We start from the raw sequence: 25,653 nt of genomic DNA, 5'->3' as shown, positions 1-25,653 counted from the left end.
GTACATTGAGGGAATGGTAGCCCTTCCGGTTGCGGTAATCCTCGGCATGCTCAAGAGGTGCCCGCAAAGCCACATGCGTGCAATCAATGGCGCCCTGCACCATGGGGAAGCCCGCTATTCTTGCAAACCCCACTGCACGCTGCTGCTGCTTGTCCAGGGTCATGGGGAAGGAGATGAATTGATGTCTCCTTGTGAAAAGGGCTTCTGTCACCTGGCGGATGCAGCAATGCACGGCAAACTGGGTGATGTTAGCGATGTCCCCAGCAGCGGATTGGAAGGAGCCGGTGGCATAGAAGTTGAGAGCCACCGTCACCTTCACTGCCACCGACAGAGACGTCCTGCGCATCAGCCGTGGCTGCAGATCTCTGTGAAGCAGCTGGCAGATGTCTGCAACGACCTCCCTTCTGAATCGCAGCCTCCTAACACACATCGCGGCAGACATGGTCAGATAGGAGGACTGCTGGCGGTATACCCTGGGTGGGTAAGGCCTCAGTTGGCAACGCCTGTTGCCCCCTCTGCGTCTAGCCAGGGCTGCCACTCTCTCACGGCGTCTGTAAGCCCTTCTGGCATAAGGCTGAAAGTCAGCGTTGGCACCCAATGCAGCCCCCATTATATGCTGGCAAACACTGAGCTCTCAATGAAGGCAAAGATAATTGCTAAGCTCTGGCCTGAGCCAAAAATACCTGTCCTAGTTTTGGTCCAAACCAGTAAGCTCTCCTCCTTGGTCTCTGTCCAAAAAACCGTGGCACAAGAGTGAATGCTGCAAAATGGCTGGCCTTTATAGTGCAGGGTAAGTGCCCTTTAATTAGCGCTCCCCGCGGCCCGGCTCGGCTGTGTACCGTTCCACTTCACAGTCGTTAGGGCCGCCCGGCGCACAATGGGCCGGCGCGAGTGAAGTTCCGGTTTGGGGCGCACAAAGGGCGTTGCACTATTAAATGACGTCATGATCTGCGCGCGCAGCAGGGCGCGCGCTAAGACTTTGCGCCGGCGCTAAATGTGTCCTGAAGTTGGGGAGAGGCGCAGATCGCGCTGCGCCCGGGCGATAAGCGCCTAGCGCTCGAGATCTACTCCTCCTAAGGCGCTAACGGCTGGCACGCCCAACTGAATTTCTAGGCCTAAGAGTTGAAAAACATTAGCGCCTGGCGCGAATTTTTTCAACTTTTAAAAGTTGCTGATACCGAATTTCTCCCCGGTGTCTTACAAAGTCCACGTAAGACAGAATTTTTACCAAGCACTGTGTTAAGCAAAACACTTGATGCAAGTACCGTAACAGTAGCGACATGCAAAATTACTTAAGTCCCAACTAAGAAGCATTTGTGGTTATATATTTTACGTACATGCATACATGACATACATGCATGTGAATACAAAAATAGTATTCTCTCTCCCCCAATAATAGCAGGTACCATTTTTAATGCTACAAGCCTAAAAGATTTCAACCCTTTATTTAGGATTAAAATTTAAGGTAGTACTCTTGAAACACTGCTCCACATTTGAATGTTTTCCAATACGACACTATTGCCGATCACAACTACCATTTCCCTGACAGCCACACAAAAGCTACTTTTTGCCTTTCTCCCATGGTCATGTAGGAGTGTCCAGTGGTAGGAAGTAGGACATCAGGGTCTCTAAATTAGATCGTTCTGTGTCCGTGTTCCGGGCGAAAATGGGTGCAAATAGGTCCAATTTAGGGGCCAACCTCCTGTGTCTGAATAGCATTGGAGACACGTCTGACCACATGTTGGGTTGGGTCGAAGCGTCCTTGGTGGCTGCCGAGAACAGGTGTTACGCCTTGAATATGCTAATAAGGGGCCTAATTTTGGACCTAAACTGGAAATTGCTTTACACTGAACGCAGTAGGTGTCGGGCCTGTTGCGTTTAGGATTACCAGACCTACATGCGACCTAACCAGCGGTTGTACGGTAATAAACAAATGAGGCTCACGGACAAATTTGCCGTGGCCTTGCTGCTGGCCTCTTTAGGCACTTGCAAGCGTGCGCAGCGCCCCAATTGAAGCACGATCCAATTTCTAGATCCAAATTATTTGCTGGCACTATTTTATTATGGCGTTTAGTCGTGTTGCTACGCAACTGATTTTAATGCCCTGGCACAGTCCACCTCTGCACATAGTCCCAACAAAACAATTTAAACACCTTTGAAATAATTTTATATGTAACTTAGAAAATCTGCGAAGTAGATGGAAATCATATTAGGTCATGCTACTTACTACATTCATGCAATGTGTTGAGCTAACATCAAACAAAGGTTCGTTTGGCTTGTTGGGTAAATATTCCATTTAATGGATCCTTGCTGTACATCCTCTGTTCATCCCATTCCTGAGCTTTGAAACCAAATTTGAATAAGTACTTGGCTAAAAGTTTAATAACTATTCTTTTAAAATTGAGAAACCAAGGTGCCAGGTGAAGATCCATAGTCCAAGATACCAGCAAGGTTGAAAAGAGACAGATCATGATGTGGTTTGCAGGATATGGAGATGCTGTCGAAATAACCTTGGTGAGTTGCTGCCAGTCTTGAAGATGTGGGTACTGAGTGCAGTCGCAGGGGCACTGATCAAATGAACAACTCTGAGCTAGATGCTGCCAGGTAAGTGAAGAGTGTTCCGTTACATTCCTGACTTGAGGTTTGTAGATGATGGTTAGGTTTTCGGGGTCAAGAGGCAAGCCATCCGTCGCCGAGTACCCAGCCTCTGCCCTGCGATTCTAACCATGGTCTTTATATGTCTTGTCCGGTGATGCTTTCGGTCAATAGTAACCCCAAGATGTTGATAATGAGAGACTTGGCGATGGTGGTGCCATTGAGGGTCGTAGGGAGATGGCTGGGATTTCTCTTGTTTGAGGTGGCCATTGCCTGGCGTGAATGTTACCTGCTACTTGTCAGCCCAAGCCTGGATATTGTCCAGGTCCTGCTGTAGGCTGGCATGGATTGTTCCATTATCGGACAAATTATGAATGGAGATGTACACTGAGATCTTCAGTGAACAGTCTCACTCTTGACCTTATGATAGAGGGAAAGTCATTGATGAAGATGGCTGGGCTGAGTTCGCTTCTCTGAGGTACTTCTGCAGTGATGTTCTGGGGCTGTGAAGACTGGCCTCCGACAACCAGAACCATCTTAGTTTGTGCCAGCCACCGAAGGGTTTCCCTTTGACCTCAGTTTTGCTAGGATGCCTTGGTGTCATACTGTAAAATGCTGTCTTCATGATGAGGACATCTGCTCTGACCTCTCGTCTGATATTCAGCTCTTGCATCCATGTCTGGATCAAGGCTGTGATACAGACTGGAGCCTAGTGTTTCTGGCGGAACTCAAATTGAGCATCAGTGAGCACATTATTAGTGAGTAGGTATCAGTTGATGGCACTATTAATGACTCCTTCCATCACTTTACTGGTGATTGGGAGACAGCTGATAGGGTGGCAATTGGCCAGATTTAGATTTATCCTTTTTTTTTTGTGGATGGGGCATACCTGGGAAATCTTCCACATTGTAGGGATGATGCCAGTATCATAGGTATACTGGAATTACCTGGTTAGGATAGCAGCTAGCTCTGGTGCATATGCCTTCAGCACCACCACCGGGGATGTTGTCAGGGCTCAAAGCCTTTGCTGTGTCCGGTGCACAGTAATTTCATGTGGAGTGTGCCGAATTGGCTGGACACTGGTGGGAACCTTCCTCCTACGTGACACTGGCCATTATAAAGGTACATTTTGTGATTGTATGCTCCCAGTGGGCGAGGCTTAATGCTGGGGAAATGCAATTGGAAAGCCTTTTAGAAGTCTGTATCTTACAGGGGACAGGAAAGACCGAGGGGTGTAGAGAGTTTCACAATGACAACTGCAGTACAGATAGCATTTATTTATGATGTCCAAAAATAATACAAGGTAAAAAATATCCATTCTCCTCAGATAGTTTCATAAACAGAGATCTATTCCATATGATAATAGTTTGCATTCATTATGACCTACAATATCCATCATTATTCATTTTTTTGAAAAAATATTTTTTAAGGATAAATCTTCATTGTTCAGAATGAAAAGTCCAACAAAGGGGTAAAAAGGTACAGTTGAAAATCTAAATTATACTCTTCTTTGTGACAAACTTTACATTCTAATAGACTTATGTGAGAACCTTTGTGTAAAAAAAAAATGCATCATTTATGTTAATACTTTCCCACAAAATTATTTCTGTACTTGAACCTTCATTAATCATAGATGGGACAAACTCTCCCGTTACAATATTAGTACATTTACATTTTTGCATGAAGATCTCTCTCCGGTATTTTAGTGGAAGCATTAGCCCGTTATTTTAAACAGTTAAGTTAATGGCCAAAGGAATGTCATGTGAGTGCTCGATAGCGCACAGCATGATTTCATTCCAATAATGTTTGACATGTAGAAATAAATTTCAAGCAGTAATTTTCACAAACCAAAGCATGTTCTTCTACAAAACAAGGGTAACATAAGCATGCTAAAATATAAAATTCATTGTGACTGTAAACATTTAAGTTGAGTTGGAGATGGCTACTATAAAGTGGATTGATAATGCACTGTGTGCTGTGGTTTAACAAAGCCATTCATGTGAACTCCTTCTGCTCACTAATTTAATGAAGGCGTTTATTAAAAAAAAAATTCTAACACCACACAATGCAATTTCAACCCCAAAGGGTTTATTAGTATATACATCCTTCACCTAACATGACTGATAATATATTCCAAATGTAGCTAGTTGTAGGATTGAAACAGCTTGTGATATAATACGAAATACATCCATTTTTACAGTTGGAAATGTGTTCGAAAAGTAGCAAACTTTGTGAAAAATAATTATAATTACATCAGATGGATATGACAAACAATAATAAGGTATAAATAAAATGGAGTACTTTCTTCATTGTTTTTCTTACAATAAATATATGGTATGAGTATGTACAATATAAACATAACAGGGTTGAAATTCCTCTTAGTGCACGGAGAATGTGTTAATTGAGAGTTAACTCCTCAATTTTAGTCAATGAGCGTTATGGAAAAATGGACGACTCTTAATGCACAATGCAAAAGGCTGTCGGAGGAAACTTGCAACAAAGGTGCTGAGGCACTTGTGAATGATCTAACTAGGCACTTAACGGGCATAAATAGCGCACAGTGGGACAATTGAACGGTGCAGTTTGCAAATTTGCAGCGCTCGTGCAGGGAAGATGAAGATCTTGAAGTTCCAGAAGATCACAGAAGATGCCCTGGAGATTATTGCAGATTGTTAGAGGGCCCGGCAAAGTGCCCTCTTCCGGGAAGAACAGTGACTTACAAATAAACGGAGTACAGGAGGCGTGGAAGGCGATCACACAGACAGTGTCTGTGGTGCCTGCCACCCATCGCACATGGAAGGATGTACGCAGGGTACCTGACCTAAAGAATGTGCAAAGTTATGCAATGAGGAGACCTCTGAATTATTCAAATCTGCCATATATGGATATGAAAGGACTTTGCAGCTGTTCGGTAAATCAGCTTTACAAAGAGTAATGCACACCATTTATCAAATATTGCAGTGAAAGTAGAGCGCAAAGAAAACTAACAAAGACTAGTATTCGAACAGGCAAGATGTAGGTAATGTATGAAGTTGCAGGTGAAAAAAGATGATAACCAAATAATCTGTTTTTAGAGATGTTGGTTGAGGGATAGAAATTGGGCAGGACACTGGGGAGAACTCCCCTGCTTTTCTTTGAAAAGTGCCATTGGATCTTTTATGTCCACTTGCGAGGGCAGACGGAGCCTTGGTTTAATCTAACTGGACTAGAGTGTCAGCCTAGATTATGTGCCCAATTTTCTGGAGTGGGACTATGAACCCACAACCTTCTGACTCAGAGACGAGACTGCTACCCACAGGTGAGAATGATGAATAGCTAACTATCATTATGCACACCAAGAACTGACAGTACAAATACAGTCAGCTATGTGTTTGCAGTTCAGCCATCTAGGTAACTCAGCCTGTACAATGCTAGGCATGATATTATACAGGCTGTGCTCGAGTGCACCTTCCAACTGCATTCAATGCAAACTGTGGTTCCCCTTGCAAAGGAAAGTAGCCTTCATTAGGTACGAGAGTCTGCGGACTGGTTATGCTGAACAACTAAAACCCCATTTCAGGGAAGCCACCATGAGGATCACACACTGGAAGACCATTGAGGATCTGGGCAATGCACAAACTGGAGGCGACAACCAAGCTCCTGTTTGTCCCATTATGTTTGATTCTTTAAACTCCAGCAATAAATTTGCTCTGTACACTGCTGAAACTCTGCCGGTTTTAGCGGCAGTTTGTACTGGGTGTAATTAAAGGGATGTGCACATGACATCTAGCCTGAATAATTTAGCACAAGCCCCTTTAATTACTCATTAATGGGACCCTTGGAAGGAAAAAGTTGTGAGCCCCAGATCTGCGCATTAATACATGCGACAACGAATCAGACACGAGCAGTTTACAGGGGTGGGGTAAAGAAGTGAATGGATGTTTTGTTAGTGCTAAAGCATCAAATGACTATATTTCAGCATTCATGTAGCAAAGGCACTACTCTAATGCCCAGAGGAATTTTTGCCCCAATGTCTTTTTCTTCTCTGCTTATAACTTCTTTATTCATTATAAACTACCATCCGAGGAGAAGTTTCGAAAACACCATATTATCATGATTGTCTCCTTTTTGCTTGATCCCTTCTTCCGAAGCTGCAAACAGAAGCATGCAATTAATACAGTGCTGAGTTGCACAGGGAAACATATTCGAACACAAAGAGATGCCAAAGTTTCCTAAACTCCATACCACATAGCACGGAAGATTACAGCTGTGGGTTATTATGGGCTGCAGTTCAGTGTCGATGTTCAGGCTGAAGTAAACCCAGGGGGATCATTTTGACTTGGCACAATAGTGTAAAACGGGCAATATCAGATCAGCCGCCCTTATACAACTCTCCCGATTTTCATTTCCAATGACTTCAATACAGTCGGGAGAGATGTAGCACTGGAGGCTAATCATTGCATATCATTTGCATTTTCAATATTACCATTTATAGTAACCAGAGCAAATCCTTTCCACGAGTGATTACTGCACGGTAATATCTTGAAATGTCAAATATGGATTTGGAATATTTATGCTAAAGTTTCTTGTTTTGCATCGGTACCTGCAAAAACAATTTTCTAAATCTTCCTAATGTACATGATAAAGGAGCATTGGAGACATACGCAGCTAAGAAACAATTGAAGAATTCCATGGGGTTAAAAATTATCTGGACTCGTTTTTGCCCGATGCCTGCCCTTCTCATGAGGTGACCAATTTCTCCAAGGGGTTCGGGATGCCTAAAAATGGGCCCCACGAATTTGGTAGTGGGTGCAACGCCTGTGCAAATTGGGTACAGGCCATCCTACTGCTAAATTGGTAAGCTTTGCAACCATTTTATACCCATCAAGCGGGCGCAACGCACACCAATTGCTACCCCATGGTATCTCCAAATACATATAAAAAGTCAATTTTATATTTTATTTTTAATTTACAAAAACTGCAGAGCCATTTTCTAACTTATGCATTTAAGCTCTGAGACAGCTGATAAACATGTTTAACTTACAGTTGCATCTACCATAGTGGGCAACGCCAATGGATTTTCCCAGTAAGCAAGTAGCGCGTCTCAAGTGGCACACACTATGATAGGTAACACCGTTGTTCCCACAAAGCGCTTGCTCGGACGACAATGGTTCCGGACATGGCATCACTCTGCACATCACGCAGTGCGCGCTGTGAGTTTGGTCTATCACACACATGGAGGTGCCAGGGCATAAAACATGCGTGCAAGACTCTGGAAGACATTTGTAATATACAACGGTAAGTAACACAAACAGAAGACTAAAAAAACATGTTACATTCCACTTCAATAAATTATAATGGATGCAGCTCAGAAAAAGGTGTATCTTAGTAAATTATAATTTACATTGCCCACTAAATATCAGTGTTACCAAGAAAGGCTGATATTGGTCCGAAATTTGCGGTTGTAATGACGGCGAAACTGTCAGCTTTCGTCGTCATTACAACTGTGAATCTGACAGCATCTTCTGGAGTGCGCACGTGCGCAGTTAAACGTGGAAATCCAGAAGTTGCTGTCAGTCATTCACTGCTCCTCCACAGGGGGCGCTACTGAACGGCCAGCTGAGCCCAAAATCCGGGCCAAATGTTTTAAAGTAGTTTTTGAATTATGTTAACAGTAGTATGTCTTTCGGATGAGATGTTAAACCGAGGCCCCGTCTGCTCTCTCAGGTGGACGTAAAAGACCCCACGGCACTATTTCGAAGAAGAGCAGGGGAGTTATCCCCTGGTGTCCTGCCCAATATTTATCCCTCAATCAACATAACAAAAACAGATTATCTGGTCATTATCACATTGCTGTTTGTGGGACCTTGCTGTGCACAAATTGGCTGCTGCGTTTCCTACATTACAACAGTGACTACACTTCAAAAGTACTTAATTGGCTGTAAAGCGCTTTGAGACATCCGGAGGTCGTGAAAGGCGCTATATAAATGCAAGTCTTTCCTTTCCTTTATAAAATGGATGTATTACAGTATTAATAAAAAATCATTTGTATCACATCAGTATTCATTCTACATTGAACAGATGGGTTTTGCTTCTATTAATTTGTACCATTGATTAGGACATTTTATGGCAACAGCTTTTCATTGCATCAGCAGCTGGGGGAGCGATGTTAAAATGATGTTACTATTATCATTTGATGAACAATTTTGGATTTCATTCATTTTTTAATACAGTTTTATCAAATCCAAACGACCAAAAACATGCTTTCCATTACACTGCTGTAGATAAACCAATCCTGGTGTGTATCGCTTCAATAAAGTGCTCAGTCAATGAATTGCTCAGCGTTTCCAAATGCTTCGTATTCAAAGGACGTTTATATTCATTCAGGATTTACAGTACAAGATTGCTGTTTTCTATTATTGATTGGCTAGTCTCCTGTTTCACCACAAATCTATATCATAAACTAGACAATACAGTCTACGCTTGATAATTCAAAGTTTTTTTTTCACTAGAGAAATAGAATTATCCAGTCGCGTGAATTAAGTAAATTAAATAACACAGGAAAGTTGGAAATTAGTGCAATAAATGATCTGAATGAAGTGACTTTCAATTAAGAGCTGACTGTACTAATATTCTATTTTTACCAAATATAATTCCATCACTTATTTGCAAAAAGTGACGGCATGGTGGTAATGAAGACAAAGGGGGTGATTTTGCCAATGGGGAGCTTTTGGAGGCGGGACTCCCACTTCTCAGGTTTCAGTCCCGCCTCCATCAACTTCTGGCCAATCCATGCTATTTTCCCTTGACTGACCTTGTTAAACCCGCTCTGTGAAGCTGTCAAACAGTGACATTCTCTGTAATTTGATGAGGTCTTAAATTCAAGACCTCATCAAACCTCTTTCTTTTGCAGAAATTAGATGGTTGTTGCATTGGAGAATGCAACAGCCATCTGGCATCTCTACCGCGGAGGTGCGAGACTCTCCGCATACCCACCGACTGAAGCCTGCAGGAAGAAACAAAGGTAAGTAAACTTTTTCTAACACTTTCCACTTACCTCAGATACTCACCTCTCCACACTTGCACCCATCACTCACCTCCACAGAACACTTTTGCCCCCCCCGCAGACCCCCGCCGACCCACTACTCGCCTCGGTGACCTGGCGGGATTCGGAGCCTTCGGGAAGCCCGCACTTGTGTGGGCAAAATGGTGATAAGCCTATTTTCTGCCTGTTAACAGACAGTTAATTGGCTTTAATCCCTTCCCGCCTCCAAGGAGACAGGCCCGGCGTGGGACGGCAACCTGCCCCCTGGCCAGATGGCACGGAGGTGGGTTGGAGGCGGGTTGGGCACCCGCCCCCAAATTCTGCCATTTTCCAGGCAGTCTCGCCTCCATACCTGCCTCCCCAGGGCTGGCGAGATCGCGCCCTAAGGTGAAAGAAAAATCACATTAGATGACATGTTGCACCTTGACAGCAAATCTAATGCTCCCAACGGTATTACTTTGGTCAACTATTATGTCAGAAACTTGTGTACATAAGCACACTGTCCTTGAGCTGAGTCATCTACAATGATCTGTACACTAAAGTTTATATTTATATCACATTTGTACCACATTGCCATTTAAATGTCTATCTCTGATAGGCCATTGGATTTCACCACTGTAAATGGTGTGGTTTATTCAAATTAATAAAACTATAATTATTTTAATGCCGTTAATAAACAATATCTAAACCCAGGGCCTAAAGTTAACAGTTCAGTAAAAGAACAGAGGACCAAAATTTAGAATGGGTGTTTTTATTTGTAGATGTATACCCATAATATTAATGATTAACAACGATAAATGTGTCTGATCTGCTGTGTTGCTCGACAAGTGGTAACCTTCTCACAAATTATACATGGATTAGAGACAGTGCACAAAATACAATAAAACTACAAAACCCTGAATGCGATCTCTACATATTCATATATTTTTTTGTATTCGTTTATGGGGTGTGGGCGTCGCTGGCAAGGCCAGCATTTATTGCCCATCCCTAATTGCCCTTGAGAAGGTGGTGGTGAGCTACCTTCTTGAACCGCTGCAGTCCATGTGGTGAAGGTACTCCCACAGTGCTGTTAGGGAGGGAGTTCCAGCGACCCAGCGCTGTTCCCATGTGCCTGCTGCTCTTGTCCTTCTAGGTTGTAGAGGTCGCGGGTTTGGGAGGTGTTGCTGAAGAAGCCTTGGTGAGTTGCTGCAGTGCATCTTGTAGCTGGTACACACTGCAGCCACGGTACGTCGGTGGGGAGTGAATGAACAAGTGTACTGTAGATAATTCATTTCAAGACAAATATATACACAGATTTGAGCCCAATAATTCTTAGTCAACCCATGCGGAGGAAGCACAAATGATGATCGTGCACTCCCCTCATCACACCATGCCATCCTCGTGATTAGGGAGCACCAACAGAAACAGGTCTCCTTGACGGGAGAGGGGGGAGTGACCTAAAATGGTGGGAGACCTAAAATGGTGGCAGAAAACACCTATAATTTGTAGGGAAAATGAAATAAAAACATACTTTTGCATTCTCCTTGATACTGCACTTCCAATTCTGGCAGTCCTCTGCACTTTGCCAAAAGGAGCCCACATTCATCCTTGTAGACTTTACCGTCAGTTCCACACACAGGTACCTTCTTTGTGACATTTGAACAGTCAGGCGCACAGATGCATGTTGGCTTGTTATGCTTGTTCATTTTGCAAATCTTCCCAGGTCCACAGTCCACACCCTCACAAGTTTCTAAAGTAACAGAAAAAAACCCCATAATGAAGTAGTAATACTGGTGTGTCAACTTGACAATGGTGTAGAATTTCACCAGAAAACTACAAAAACGAACAGCAACACTGTGCCCATTTTAAACTATCTGTAAGTTCATGAAAAAAAAAAGCCCACAGGTGTTTCTTCCTTCAGAGATCCAGATTTGATAAATGTGGATAATATCAATTCTTTTTTGTTGTTGCATAAAGCTGGCCAATCGTGATATTATTCTCAGGATTCCGATGCATCCACAGGTCTGCACGCATAATGGCCCAGTAATTCCGGGCCCAACGTGTGAGTAAGGACGGCGTACTCACACGTGTGCCCGGAGGAATTGCCGGTTTTCAGCATGCACAGCGCATGCGCTGAAAACCGGCATTTCCTGTCCTCTGACCCAAGGGGTTAAGAGGCTGAACGCGTGCGACTTGGATTTCCTCTATTTTTAGAGAGTTGCACGTGTGCAAAGGCCTCCGGTATTTACGCATTGAAAAACCACACGTAAGTACTTAGTTTTACGGGTAAGTGGTCTATTAATACAATTGAGAATTTTTTTTCCACAGGTTTGTTATTTTTAAAGGATTTACAGTAAGGTAAGTTTAGTTTTAGCCCCGATTTTTTACATAATTTTTTTTTTCAAATTTTTAGAATTATTGTTTAAAATCGTTTTTCAGAGTTCTTTATGGTTCATTTAAGCAGTGCAATGTTTTTTTAAATTTTCTTTCAGGTTTAAGTAGTGTTTTGGGGCCAGGAGTTTTCATGAGTTTGACAGCTCTTACTGTCAAACTCATGAATGAACTTTTGCAACCTCCCATTGGTTGCCCTGTGCTCACGTGATCCCAGCCAGCTCATCGCACTAAGTACGCCGCTGGGTCATGCACGCACAGCACGGCAGGACGTCAAGCGGGCCAGTCAGAGGAAATGCAATGCGGGCCAGGATTAAAATGTCAGCGCGCCGGGTAAGTGCACATCGGGGGCTGATTACCTGTACACTTGGACAATAGCTGTGGGTTTGGGGGCCATGTATGGTACAATCAGTATGATACAACCGACCTTCTCACAGGACTGTTTTCAACAAGATGTCTCATAGGACACATCACACTGCTGCTGTTACTGTTTTCTATTCAAATTTCGGACAAAGGCAAAACAAAAAGGGCACCATGAACGAAGAATGAACTTTATTATGTAATTATGTATTTATTGATATATATATATACTTAGCAAAAGATGACCACTACCCCAATCCACATGATGCCGTTTAATCCCAATACCACAAAAAATCACACAATTGCTCACATATGCCCACAAATTGTTGTCTTGAAAAAATAATATAGTTCAACATGTACCTTCCTTTATAAGGAAGCAGCTATAGCTTCATCACAAATGCAAATAGTTATTCAGAGTTACTTGTGCTGACATTGGCAGCACTTTTGGAAGCAATCATTAATGAAATTGAAATAAAAGTGCTTATGCTACAACTGAACTTTGAAGCTGTGAATTCTGAAACAAAATATTACCTTGAAGGTGCGGCCAATACTGGCAGCCTGAGCAGAGTGACATAGTTTTGTTCCCAGTGTCGCTCATTTTCCTGTACAGTTTGTTCTGGCAATTGAGAGCACTACAAGTGTCATTCATTTTCTGTACTGTAATATAGTACTAGCTAATAGGATTTGTGTATTCTAGTGCGCTCCTGTCTGGCATCCCACTTCCACCTTCCACATACTTGAGCTCATCCAAAACTCGGCTGCCCGTATCCAAACTCGCACCAAGTCCCGTTCACCCATCACCCCTGTGCTCGCTGACCTACACTGGCTCCCGGTGTGGCAATGCCTCGATTTTAAAATTCTCATCCTTGTGTTCAACTCCATCCATGGCCTCGCCCCTCCCTATCGCTGTAACCTCCTCCAGCCCTACAACCGCTCCCGAGATCTTTGTGCTCCTCCAATTCTGGACTCTTGCGCATCGCTGATTTTAATCGCTCCACCATTGGTGGCCGTGCCTTCAGCTGCCTAGGTCCTACACTCTGGAATTCCCTCCTTAAACCTCTCCTCTTTTAAGTCGTTCCTTAAAACCTATCTTTTTGACCAAGCTTTTGGTCACCTGTCCTAATATCTCTTTATGCGGCTCAGTGTCAAATTTTGCCTGATAACGGTCCTGTGAAGAGCCTTGGGATGTTGTTTTTACTATACTAAAGGCACTATATAAATGCAAGTTGTTGTTGTCTATATGTAATGCACAACCAAAGCTAATATGCAATTTGATAGCAATGAGTGCCACTGTACTCATCAATGAGCAGAGAGACGTGGGAGGCATTATTCAACAAAGATGGGTGCACCGCACAAAAATTCTCAGTATGACCCATCTGTTGACCTCAATTAATCTCATAATCAATAATAAATCACCATATTAATCCAAGTCTTTGTAAAAATGTACATCAGGAATTTACTGTCATTATAATCAGGCTAAAACATTAGTAAGATGCTACTATTAAAACCACAGTGATTGTGTTCCAGTTTCCTTTATACTGAATGTTATCCTGTTATTCAGAGAAGGAGTAAGAAATTAATCGAAGGCTGCCACCTTTTGCTCAGTCCAAGACTGGAGAGAGGGTGGGGCTATACCTGGCTCCAGCTATGCAGTGATAGAGGCATGCATGGAACAGCTCACGAGCAAGCAGAGCATTTTTAAAATGCAGCAACTGAAAACAAACCTTTTGCTGTCAGGTTATGAGAATTCCCAGGCACCCACCTCCTGAACTGGACTGTTCAAAACCAGATGGGTGGCCATTCTACATAGAGCTGAGAATTATAAATGGTTATCCTAACAAGCATACCTCAAAAGGATGTTATGGATTGGTATTAATGTGCACCTGAAGAATTCATCAATAATCAATATGGATTGAGAAACAATAGGTTATGCTTCATGAATTTACTGAGCAAGTAACTATATTATAAAATGGGACATGTCCATTGGATGTAATTTACTTGGATTTTCAGAAGACATCTTATAAGCAACCAAATGTGAAGCCTTTAAAGAAAATTAACATTTATAGAATTAGTGGCAAATTAATTAGCTGAACTGAAAGCTGATTTGGCAATAGAAAACAGGTGGTGATGAATAGACAAAAATCTGTATGTGGGGCAGTAACTGGTAAAGTTTCACAAGGATCTGATGTATGTGTACCGATTACTGATTCACTGAAAGTATCTAGTCAATGTGAAGCTATTATTAATAAGGGTAATTAATCATGCTGATGTGTAGCTCAAGGGCATTAAACTATAAATGAATGCATGTTATTTTAACCTTGTTAGAGCAAGCACTGTCCACATTTTGGGCAGCCTACAGATGAAACTGCACGGTTTCACGGCACAAAGCCTCACTAGACTTGAGCAGAGGTGGGACCGAGGACTATAACTCTGATTCACTGACCTGCACTTGCTGCCAGTGATGGTCCAAGGTAGCAATGTACATCAGGAATTTACTGTCATTATAATCAGGCTAAAACATTAGTAAGACACCACTATTAAAACCACAATGGTTGTGTTCCAGTTCCCTTTATACTGAATGTTAGCAGATGTGTGAAACAATATCTAGAATAAGGAGCTAATGTTGTCTTGATCAGATCCCTTTTAAAAAAGCCAGATATATATCTGTTGAAGGACAAGACTGAAGCTTATATCAGAAAATACAAGCAGAGATCGCTAAATGCTTTATGAAGCCAAATGGTTCCCAAGCAGCTGGGACTGCAGAAGTATGATATGATGGAAAACAATTGGTCGAAGATGAGGAATGCAGGTTGTAAGGTCTAGAACTTCTCTGGAATTTTGTACAAGTACCTCTGGGGGGAAGACAGAAGCTTGGGAGAACCTTCCCTTCGGAGAGCAAATAAGTTTGGCAAACTCCATGACAAGGAAAATTGTACATGGACTGTGTAAGGAAAGGGCTTGAGGGGGGTCAAATAATCTTTTCTTCTTCTGTGTTTCTTAATTTGTTATGCACATTTGGAATTTCTCTGAGGAGTAACAGATTCTCTTCTGTTTCCAGTGGTATAATAGTACAAAGGGTCTCATATCTCATCTTTTGATATACAGCACAGTAACCAATACTTATTCATGAAAAATTTCAAGTGTAGGAAAGCCACTTATGTCAAGATTTCTGCAGTGAATGAGAACATACAGCATTATAACTTCTTCAAAAGGCCTTAGGTTGTAATTGTATAAACCATGTTGCAATGTCTTGCATTAAGGCAGCGGTTCTCACTACTTGAACCTACAGTAAATTGTGGAAGCATCTGACGTCTTTCATATTCTTGGCCCCTATTACATTTTTACATATATTTTTTATCCACACCTTTGTTTTGGCCCTTCCCCCTTTTTTTCTCTCCCACATGGCAGCTGTCTCTCATTCTGCCAGCGCATTTCACACCTAATCTAGAGCCGTCTTTTGTCTCTCCACTAGTCCTATCACCATCTCGTCTGGTTTTGAATACCTCTTAATGTCTCTTCACTTCTCTTTTGTTCTTTCATCCCCATTTCCCAGCCCCCAAACTGGCCTTTTAGTCTGTTTCATTTCCTGTGTTTTTTCAGTCCTGACGAAGGGTTTCGACCTGAAACGTTGACTCTATTTCTCTCTCCACGGATGTTGCCTGGCCTGCTGAGTTTTTCCAGCATTTTCTGTTGTTATTTCTTTCATATTCTATCCTTCTTTTCTGTGCCAAAGGCAACCCATTTCTTCCACTTCTTTTTACAGCCAGCAGATCCTGCTCTGGGTTGTTCATGTGACAATGACCCCTTTTTATATGGCCAGGTCGTTAGCCTGACCAGTTGGGATTGGCTGAATCCGATGAGAGAAGTCACCACGCCACTCCCAACTGACACAAGTACCCTGCTGGATGTCAGGCCAGTATTCAGCGGTCAGATCACTGGTATGGCACTCACTGGGGGTGGGTGGGGGTCTTTCATGTTACTACAATATAATTCATGTTATGATATAGTGTACGTGACTACTTCTTCAGGTAAGTGTTATTTAGGCCCATTGAAAGTTTAGCAAACTTTGCCTTTGTGAAAAATATATGGGCAGGTTCTCTGGTGGTCTAGTGGTTTGGTGTGGGTACTAGTACTACTTGGGTTTACTTCTCCGACAGGGATGAAATCTTCTCAATAAAATCTCTATTACTATATTTTATAAGAACCATATGACAATAGCAGCGTGCACAGAACTTAACTCGCTGCAGATGCAGGCCCCCAAGCCGGGCTTAGATCAAACAACTTGCCGTGTAGTTCTGATCAAGCAGTACTTGGTCCTAATATTTATTCAACTTCACTGCGTTTTAAGAAAAACAACTTCACTAAAGTAAAAATATTGTAACAGCACTCCTGACGATAAACCCATTGAGGCAAATAAGCCATTTGCACACCTCACTGTAAAAACAAACTGTAGGCTCATTTTATCAGCAGGCAGTTCTTGAAGTGATAAAAATGGTAAATGTTTAGCGATGTGCCAAGATAAGCAATGCGCTGATGAAGTTGTTTGCAAAGAATTTTGTAAAGGATGGAATAAAGCCTCAGAACTCTAAGCCAGATTTCTAGGAGAATAAAGTTTACACAGAGAAAATTGTAGAAATGATGGACCAATCAAGATTTCAGAGGGTTCTGGCCCCTTCAGCACAATACAAAGATGAAGCAATTTCATCCATGAAATCTGTGGAACAGCTCCAAGGGCAGCATTTTATGACTAATATTCCACTCAAAAGTGATGCCAAAATGACAAAACAGACCAGTACTACATCGGAAGACAGAAATGAAGGCTAGATGAAGGAGATGATTTACTGTCACATGATGTACTGCTGTGTTTTATCTCATGTTAGTACACCCATTTCTACTTAAAATATACACTGGAGGTGAAAAATAACTTTCTAATTTATAGAATGTTGAAAACATCGTAAACATCTCTTATGGTAGGGCTTTTCTCAGAAGCATCTCCTGAATCCCGTGCTACTAACTGAAGGAATGTATGCCTGTGTACGCTTTTCTTCCTACTGCATGGCATTTGGAGACAATTTTCTATAATTGCTGTCAATTAAAGGGAAACCATTTTCAAAATCAAGTTAGCTATTAGTATAATTTTATGATTGTAAAATCAGAATTATCAGCACGTTTGGCTCTCGAGATAAACGCAAACTGGCCTAGACATTCTACCTGCTCCTGACCACTTTTTTTTCATGGATCCTCGCAGCTCCTCCCATTTATTGGTGGCCGACGGAGGGTACACATCTGCCCTTATTTCAGCCAGAGCATGAAAATGTGATGTTAAATGAGAAAATACGTCCTCCAATGTATTTTCCACCTTTTGCAACCTTTGAAACCTGGATGCCCATTCGGCTCAGATGCCCAGCCGTCTCTTAAGGGCAGCAGGACCCTGAATTTTTTGCTGGAAACTGAAGCCCGTACAAGTGCTCACAGAGCATGGCCTTGCACAGGCTGAGAAGAAGATAACATTTAAACAAAAAGACATTTTTTCCAGGCAGAGGCTGCCTGCAACCCCACGCTGTGGCAGATTTCCAAGGCCTGCCACAGCTAAGCTCCACTCCCCATTTAGGTGGGACCACCCCAGGCAGGGGTCCTCCATATAAATGACCCTCAAGGTAGGAAGGTTGGCCAGGGTTAGGGGTGTATCTCCATGGCAAATGGCTATGGCAGACAGCTACATCCCAATGAACTTGGAAAGGGGGATGAGGCCATTATGACTTGGTACACATTTATATTGGATTTTCATATCAATCGATTTCTAAATTTTGAACAGCAACGTGCTTTTACAGCTGTCCCTGATCAGTCACAGTTACTATACTTACTGTGGCATGGATAGCAATTGATTCCACCAAGAATTATAAGTTTTAAAATGTCACTTTCTGGTATATCCTGACTTGTCCACGCAGTTTGAGCACTTCCACTACTGCAACACTCCTCTCGATCAATCCGGGTCATGGACAAAGCCTGGCATTTTCCACTTCTTCCTTGCTGTAGCCAACATACCCCAGCTGAAGGAACCACAATGCAGAAAACGGGTGAGCAACGTCGGAAACATCTGCCTTCACTGAATTTTTTTAAAAATACATATAATTACAATGCTTACAATTTGTAAAATTGCATCTTGCCTCCACCATTGCACCAGTCCCTGTAAAGAATTATTTTAATGATAAAACATACTACTAGTCCTTTCTCCGTCTGCAGTGTTTCAAGTTGGGTAGCGTGTTACTAGGTTGTAAGCTGAATATGTCATAAATCATGACAGAAAAATTCAGCTTATGGAATCTTCACATTTTTTGAAATCCTGCTGCTGAAGTCTAACCCAACTTTTACTGTGTAAAAATTACAACAAATGAGCTACAAAGCACAGCTAATCTTCCTAATTTGTGATTTTCTGAGACAATGAAACCATTGATAGCCCAAGTCCTGAATACACCACAATCTTCTGAAGACAGATGCGGATTTTACATTGCCATGTAGTAAGAGAGCTTTTGATAAAAGTTCTCATCTTGATTTCATTATAATAAAAATAAAGGTGATTGATACAGAGAAAACATTGCAGTGTGATATGCTGATTTTAACACCAATTGTGATGATTTTAACGTATATGTAGCACATTTATCTATAAATGTAATCTTTCTCCAAAACTATATAGGATAATTATCGCTCTATCTGAGAATATTCCTACTATATATGCCACCAGTCTACTCTTTTATCCATCACTCCTAAATAAAATTCTACGACTGAACAGGGTGCATTTTCCAAAACAAAAATACTGTTAAGCTCCTGTACCTTTATTTCAGATAGTTTAAAAAAAAGATATCTAGAGTTAAAATGGAGGAAGTGTGTTCCCTCAACAAGATTGAAAATGGAAGATCAGGAAAGGTGTGGCTATGGAGCGTGGCAAATGTCTGTGTTCCGAAATCAATTAAGTCAAAATAGCTTTAATGGCTGGGATACCATATCAGAAGCAATTAACACATGTAGATTGACAGATAGAGACATAGATGACTCTATTCTCCCAATAATATTAAACCATTATACAGTACTGGGAAGGTGTGAACATCACTGAGATGGCACTTGGTTCCTGGACCATTATAACATAAGAACATAAGACGTAGGAGCAGGAGTAGGTCATTTGGCCCCTTGAGCCTGCTCCGCCATTCAATAAGATCATGGCTGATCTGATCTTGGCCTCAACTCCACTTCCCTGCCCACTCCCCATAACCCTTCACTCCCTTACCATTCAAAAATCTGTCTATTATACTGGGAAGGCTTGAGTGCCCCAGAGATAATAATTTCTTGGGTCATTAACAAATGCTTTGCTGTAATAGGACTTTTTCACTAAAGGAAGAAATGTATTCAAACCCACAGGCATTCTCTGAGTCATCAATTTCCTACTTTGCCATACCGCGACAAATGAAAGGGCTAACAGGGATGCCATGAGGATTCACCTCCTACATAACCCACTATCAGAGGCTGTTACTCAAAAATTACTGGAAATAACAACAAGAATTTCAGACTTTTTCTTTTTATTTTGAAACAGGTTTCTATACTGTGTAATAACAACAGCAAATGCTGGAAAAGCTCAGCAGGCCAGGCAACATCCGTGGAGAGAGAAATAGAGTCAATGTTTCAGGTCAAAACCCTCAAGACCTGAGTCTTGACAAAGGGTTTTGACCTGAAACGTTGACTCTATTTCTCTCTCCACGGATGTTGCCTGGCCTGCTGAGTTTTTCCAGCATTTTCTGTTGTTATTTCAGATTTCCAGCATCTGCAGTATTTTGCTATCGTACTATATATTGTGTAAGTTTGCTTATTATATCTTACTGTGCCTTCCTGTTTCTATGTAATGATTACAACTTTAAATGCATTTCCCTAAGTAGTTTTAGTCTATAGGCACTTGTCTGGAAATAGGTTATTTTTCACCTTTGGAAAGGGATGGGAGGATGTGGTGGACATCCCAGTGATCTACAATGATTAGGAGTTTTTTTTGTTAAACCTGGGCATGTCAGCCCATACACAGTGATGAGTGCAGATGTTGGTGCCCAAGAGACTTGGTCTGCTCATGAAAACTGCCATCCAACCTTGACCACGGACAGAAAATGTTGGGAGAAAGACCTAACTGTGAAATTTCCTTCATCAGCTGGATATGCATGAACATCAGTGAAGTAGACAAGTCTAGATAATTCTATAACTGCATTGCTGAAAACATTCAGTTTAAGCAAAGACTTCCATGGAGTAAGGGAAGTCATACTTGCCCTTCAACCCAAACTCTGAATTCTACAGTGGAACTGATAATTTAGTAACCTTTGATAATGATTTACAATGACTATAATGTCTTGACTTCAAAATGAACTAGGAAGTCTATGACATGAGATAGAGGGCGAGATCACCTGCAAAGAATGGCCTTACACCGACATGGAATGTTTATTGGGTGCTGCACTAATCTCTTTTTATTGAACAGCTGGGAGTTACTCTAAGCTCTGCAAATCCCTCGCAGTCTCCTATTTTCTCCCAACATTCTAAGACCTGGTAGCCATTTCATCCACCTTGGGAGGATAAAAGACAGAGTTCTGATCCCAAGCCTGGTCCTCAACCAAAAGAAGGATCTATTCTTGTAGGCAGTGACGTGGCACTGAATGAATAATAAAGGGCAATGCGATACAGTGGAGATTCTTCTCTGAAAGAACACTTTAGCAAATTGCACTGATGGCATTGTACTGTAATTAAGTGCTGTATTGTTCCCCAACTGTTACTGCCAGGTTTGGCTTCAAATTACTTGCATTTCTTTGAATTTGTACATAAATGTTTTAATATGGCTCTTTTAGTGACTGTTGAAAGATACCAAACATTTAAAATGTAGAGTTTTATTATAGCTGATTCAAGAAGAAGAAAAAAAATTGTGAAAATCACACAGGAGATTTTACTTTATTTTGTTTTTTCATTTCATTTTTCTATAAAAGACTGAGAAAAGTGACATGTGCTAACTTCAACATCATTGCAATACCAATAACTGTACCCCATAAACTAATTTCAGGAAACTACTCATCCAGTTTTGGTTAAATGCTTCCGTGCATTGCTGAGGGTAGGAGCATCTCTCTGCAGCCTAGTTGGTATTACTTTCAGCTGATACTGGATCAAGTTGAACTTCAGAACTTTCCCTTCAAAGTGAATACATCTGAATTAAATTTGGGGATGCTCAACATCACCAGATGTCAGTGTGACAAACGTAGTTAGAAAAAAAATTCTCTTCGCCTTTCAGTGGTGCCATTAGTTATTCGCAAACAACTGTTTACAACTTCTAAGATTATGCAGTTTTCAACTTGAACAGGTTGAAAATAGAACTTGTGCTCAATTGGTGGATACTCATATCTCAATTGGTGGATACTCATACCTCAATTGGTGGATACTCATACCTCAATTGGTGGATACTCATACCTATTTTTAGAACAGTGTAAAGTGCCAGCATCCAGTTATACGGCCCCAATAACATTACTCTCTGGTCAGGGAAGCAGAGTTCTGTGTTAAATATGCACAAAACTCTGCTCATTGACTGGTGACATTTTTTCATAGATTCATAGAAACTTACAGCACAGAAGGAGGCCATTCGGCCTGTCGTGCCTGCGCTGGGTTTTTGAAAGAGCAGTCGTGCTTAGTCCCGCACCCCCGCTTTTTGTCCGTGAGTCTGGATGTTGCTCATCCTCAAGTTCCTGTCCGACTCTGTTTTAAAATTATTGATGGAATCAGCTTCCACCACCTTTTCAGGTCGAGCGTTCCCGATCCCCACAACTCTCTGAGTGAGAAAAAAATTCTCATCTCCCCTCTAGATCTTTTCCCAATGATTCTGAATCTATGACCTCTAATTATTGACCCACACGCCAGAGGGAATAGATTTTGCCCTATTTACTCTAACAAAACCTCACATCATCTTGAAAACCTCTATTAGGTCGCCTCTTCAGACGATTCACTCGGTTGATTCCTGAGATGAGGGGGTTGACCTATGAAGAAAGGTTGAGCAGGTTGGGCCTATACTCATTGGAATTTAGAAGAATGAGAGGTGATCTTATTGAAACATATAAGATACTGAGGGGGCTCGACAAGGTAGATGCAGAGAGGATGTTTCCCCTCGTGGGGAAATCTAGAACTCGGGGGCATAGTTTCAGAATAAAGGGTCGCCCTTTTAGAACTGAGATGAGGAGGAATTTCTTCTCTCAGAGGGTCGTAAATCTGTGGAATTCTCTGCCCCAGAGAGCTGTGGGTCATTAAATACATTTAAGGTGGAGATAGACAGATTTTTGCAAGATAAGGGAGTGAAGGGTTATGGGGAGAGGGCAGGGAAGTGGCTTTGAGCCCAAGATCAGCCCTGATCTTATTGAACGGCGGAGCAGGCTCGAGGGGCCAAGTGGCCTATTCCTGCTCCTATTTCTTATGTTCTTAACCTTTTCTGTTCCAAGGAGAGCAGTCCTAACTTTTTTGACCAAGCCATCAGTGCCACAACTATATTTAGTTCCCCCCTCCCACTTTTAAGGCTATTTATTTCAACTACACCAGAAAGCCAGTGCCAAAAGAAACACGTGCACTTATAAGATGGTAATTTTTTTTTAGTGCAGTTATGGTTTTTTTTAATCCTTCCTGTTATTGAAATCACCCAGAGCATTAGCATTCGGAGTTGGTGCCTCTGAATGCACAACCACATACCAATGGAATTCTATAGCACAAAAGATTTAATTATGTTTATATGTTCGGTCTGTGGGAGAATGATCCACAGAATGTTTTGTATCGGAGGTAGTGGCAGAGCAAAGAATGCTTTTGTAAAAGGACTGATGTGTTTGCGGGAAATGCTCACATTGCATTTGCTGATGCCAACTTGCATTTCAAGGAATGTATCAGTGCTGGAAATAATTGCAGGAGAGAGTCATGTTGCGAGGGTGGAGCTCGCCCCCAGCCCGCAGCACAAGAAGGTGGCGCTGACTTGCTTCCCACCTCCGAGCAACGTCCGTGCCCCTCATTCACAAAAAGAAACTTGACTCTACCCCAAGCAGGAATCCCCCCCAAACCCCCTCTGCATCTCTGCTGAAATCAAACCAACGGGATTGAGGCTGTCGGAAACTTTGTGAATCAAACAGCAAGTCCAAACGTGTTCCAAAAGCCTCTCATTCGCAGTTTATGTTATATCTGTGGTGTTGTGTGACTTCTTACATATGATATATCTCTATATGCCCTGTATATGGAGAACGCGTTGTAGTCAACTTTTTTTATATACTTTCCACTCAATTATGTTTTGTTTTAATTCTAACGTGTATCCTTTAAAATTACTGTGAAACTTCAGCTACTTTCTCCTTTCTGGGAGCGGAAGACCAGAGTTTGGAATTGCTACAGTTGAAAAACCTTCTTGGCCCGCGACACACCTCACCTCGGAGTCTGGTGAGCGGAGGCGACGAGAGTGAGAGAGAGCCCGGAGCCGGAGCCGCACGCCTGCAGCGCCCCGCCCTGTCTGATCAGCAGCTTTCAGATCATCTTCACCTTGTGTCGGAGCTTGGATGATGGTGCCCGGGGGCTGTCAGCTCCTCCAGAGACTGTCAGCAACCCCACACCTCACAGGCACAAGCCTCTTACCATCTCTTCGAGTCCAAGACTCTTCACCTTCTCCAGTCCTTTATGTCCCTTTCATGCCATTTGTTATGTGAAGGGATGTGGGTGAGCTGTTATAGAACTGCATGTTTGTCACACTTTTGTAAGAAAACCCCCTTCACTTTTACCATCTAACCCTCTGCTGTCACTATCTTCAGCAACACAAGCCCTTACACGTTATTTAGTCCGGAGGTACTTATTTTATTAACTATTTCCCCTCTCCCTGCGAAAAATCTCCCTCAGTTCTTCCATGGGTCCTTTTCAATTTTACACTCTGCACTTTCATCAATCTCATTAAAAGAAAACTAGCTCATCTGGCTCCATTATACCATCCCTTTATAAACTAAATATTATTCAATAGTCTGGGCTGAGGGCTACAACACACAACACAACAGTTCGGGGCTATCCTCAACCACCCACCAACCTGCACTTCCATCCGCGGGTTGGGTGATGCACTGAGAGGTGCCTTTCCCCCCCCCCCCCCACCCCCCTTTTAAATGACGTTAGCGTGTGACTGATTATTGGGGATAAAAAGCAAAAACAAGATTGCAAATATAACTTTAAAAAAAAATTCAGATCATTCTGCAAACACACAGCAAGTCAGTCAGCATCTGAGCATAGGAGACAAGAAGCCTTGGGGCGGGGCCCTGAATGAGAATGGAGGGAACCCAGCAAAATAATCCCATTAGATGCTCGCCATCGTGCTGTGCATTTGCTGGTTTTCTGTAACAATTTATTATTCATTTCATTCAAAAAATGTTTTCACACTTTTACCCCACTTGCAGTAAATGGGGCTGCGGGTGACTACATATTTAACTAGTCCAACGTCCTGAAATACATTAAGTGCAAGTTTAAAAAAAAAATCAACATTATAGAACTTTTGTTAATGAATATATCAATTTTTTTGTTGCGATTTTTGTTGCATCTAACATATTCCTACCGATTCAGCGCGGCACCAACACAGTAAATGCCGTTTCCAACAATCTCTGACACACCAGAAAGTTACAAGTTAATTTCAGCGAGCGCTTCTATACGAAAACACGTGTTTCTGATCAACCCGCAGTTGAAGGTGCTCTGAACAAACGAGCGATTAAAGTAACAGCCTTAGCTTCTTACCATGCGAGGGATTGTCACCGATGAAATGACACAGGACTGCAAAAAAGAAGGGGGTCGCGAACAGGTTCTTGCCTGACAACCTCATGGTGAGAGAGAGAGAAATCAAATCTCAAAGCCCCGAACTTTCTTGCACAGGGTTGGACCTCACTTTTCACAATGAATGTGGGCTGCGATTTCCCAACTGGTCCTTAAGTAACTGGAGCGGGTGGGCGTGTGGACCAGACACGTCTTCGGTGGGCGGGTTGACAGCAGCCAGTGCGGGGAGAGGGGAAGCAATATTTGTTTCTTCTTGTTGCAAAAGTCTGACTTTGATCTTGTGTCAAACCTCGCCCACCGACTGATCCCGCCTTGGGTTCCAATCTAAATAAGCAAAGTCTCCCGCCAGCGTCCAGGTCACTTTTACTACGCTCTGACCATTCGTTGTTATTACCTTTCAAACACAACTCCTCCGGACAAACGCTGAGTTATTATTCAGTCATGTTTACGTCTGTTATTTTCCAATGCTTACGAATGAC

The 25,653-nt window shown here is 42.3% G+C and overlaps 1 protein-coding gene across 1 annotated transcript; it reads right to left on the bottom strand.

Annotated features, from left to right (window-relative positions):
- Positions 1–3,852: 3,852 nt before the first annotated feature.
- Positions 3,853–25,393, bottom strand: fstl3 (follistatin-like 3 (secreted glycoprotein)). The gene is made up of 5 exons (XM_086004602.1): positions 25,139–25,393; positions 18,214–18,399; positions 11,130–11,348; positions 7,619–7,846; positions 3,853–6,725 (listed from the first exon to the last, which is right to left on the bottom strand). Exons 1-5 carry the CDS (start codon positions 25,221–25,223, stop codon positions 6,649–6,651), a joined length of 795 nt encoding a protein of 264 aa, XP_085860728.1. The 5' UTR covers positions 25,224–25,393; the 3' UTR covers positions 3,853–6,648.
- Between the last annotated feature and the right edge of the window lie 260 nt (positions 25,394–25,653).

This window comes from Somniosus microcephalus, chromosome 13 (genome assembly GCF_052327205.1).
Source record: "Somniosus microcephalus isolate GS21.2 chromosome 13, FLI_Smic_1.0, whole genome shotgun sequence".
NCBI classification, from domain to species: Eukaryota; Metazoa; Chordata; class Chondrichthyes; order Squaliformes; family Somniosidae; genus Somniosus; species Somniosus microcephalus.
The sequence above is the reverse complement of the archived record's forward strand: the minus strand, read 5'-3'. Positions and strand labels throughout refer to the sequence as shown.

Excerpts from the sequence above, each read along its gene's own strand:
- fstl3 (XM_086004602.1), bottom strand. The coding sequence starts at position 25,223 with ATGAGGTTGTCAGGCAAGAACCTGTTCGCGACCCCCTTCTTTTTTGCA. Across the intron at positions 18,400-25,138 it reads CGGTGACAATCCCTCGCATG|CTGGGGTATGTTGGCTACAG; the intron begins GTAAGAAGCTAA and ends TGGTTCCTTCAG. Across the intron at positions 6,726-7,618 it reads CCACTATGGTAGATGCAACT|CTTCGGAAGAAGGGATCAAG; the intron begins GTAAGTTAAACA and ends TTCTGTTTGCAG.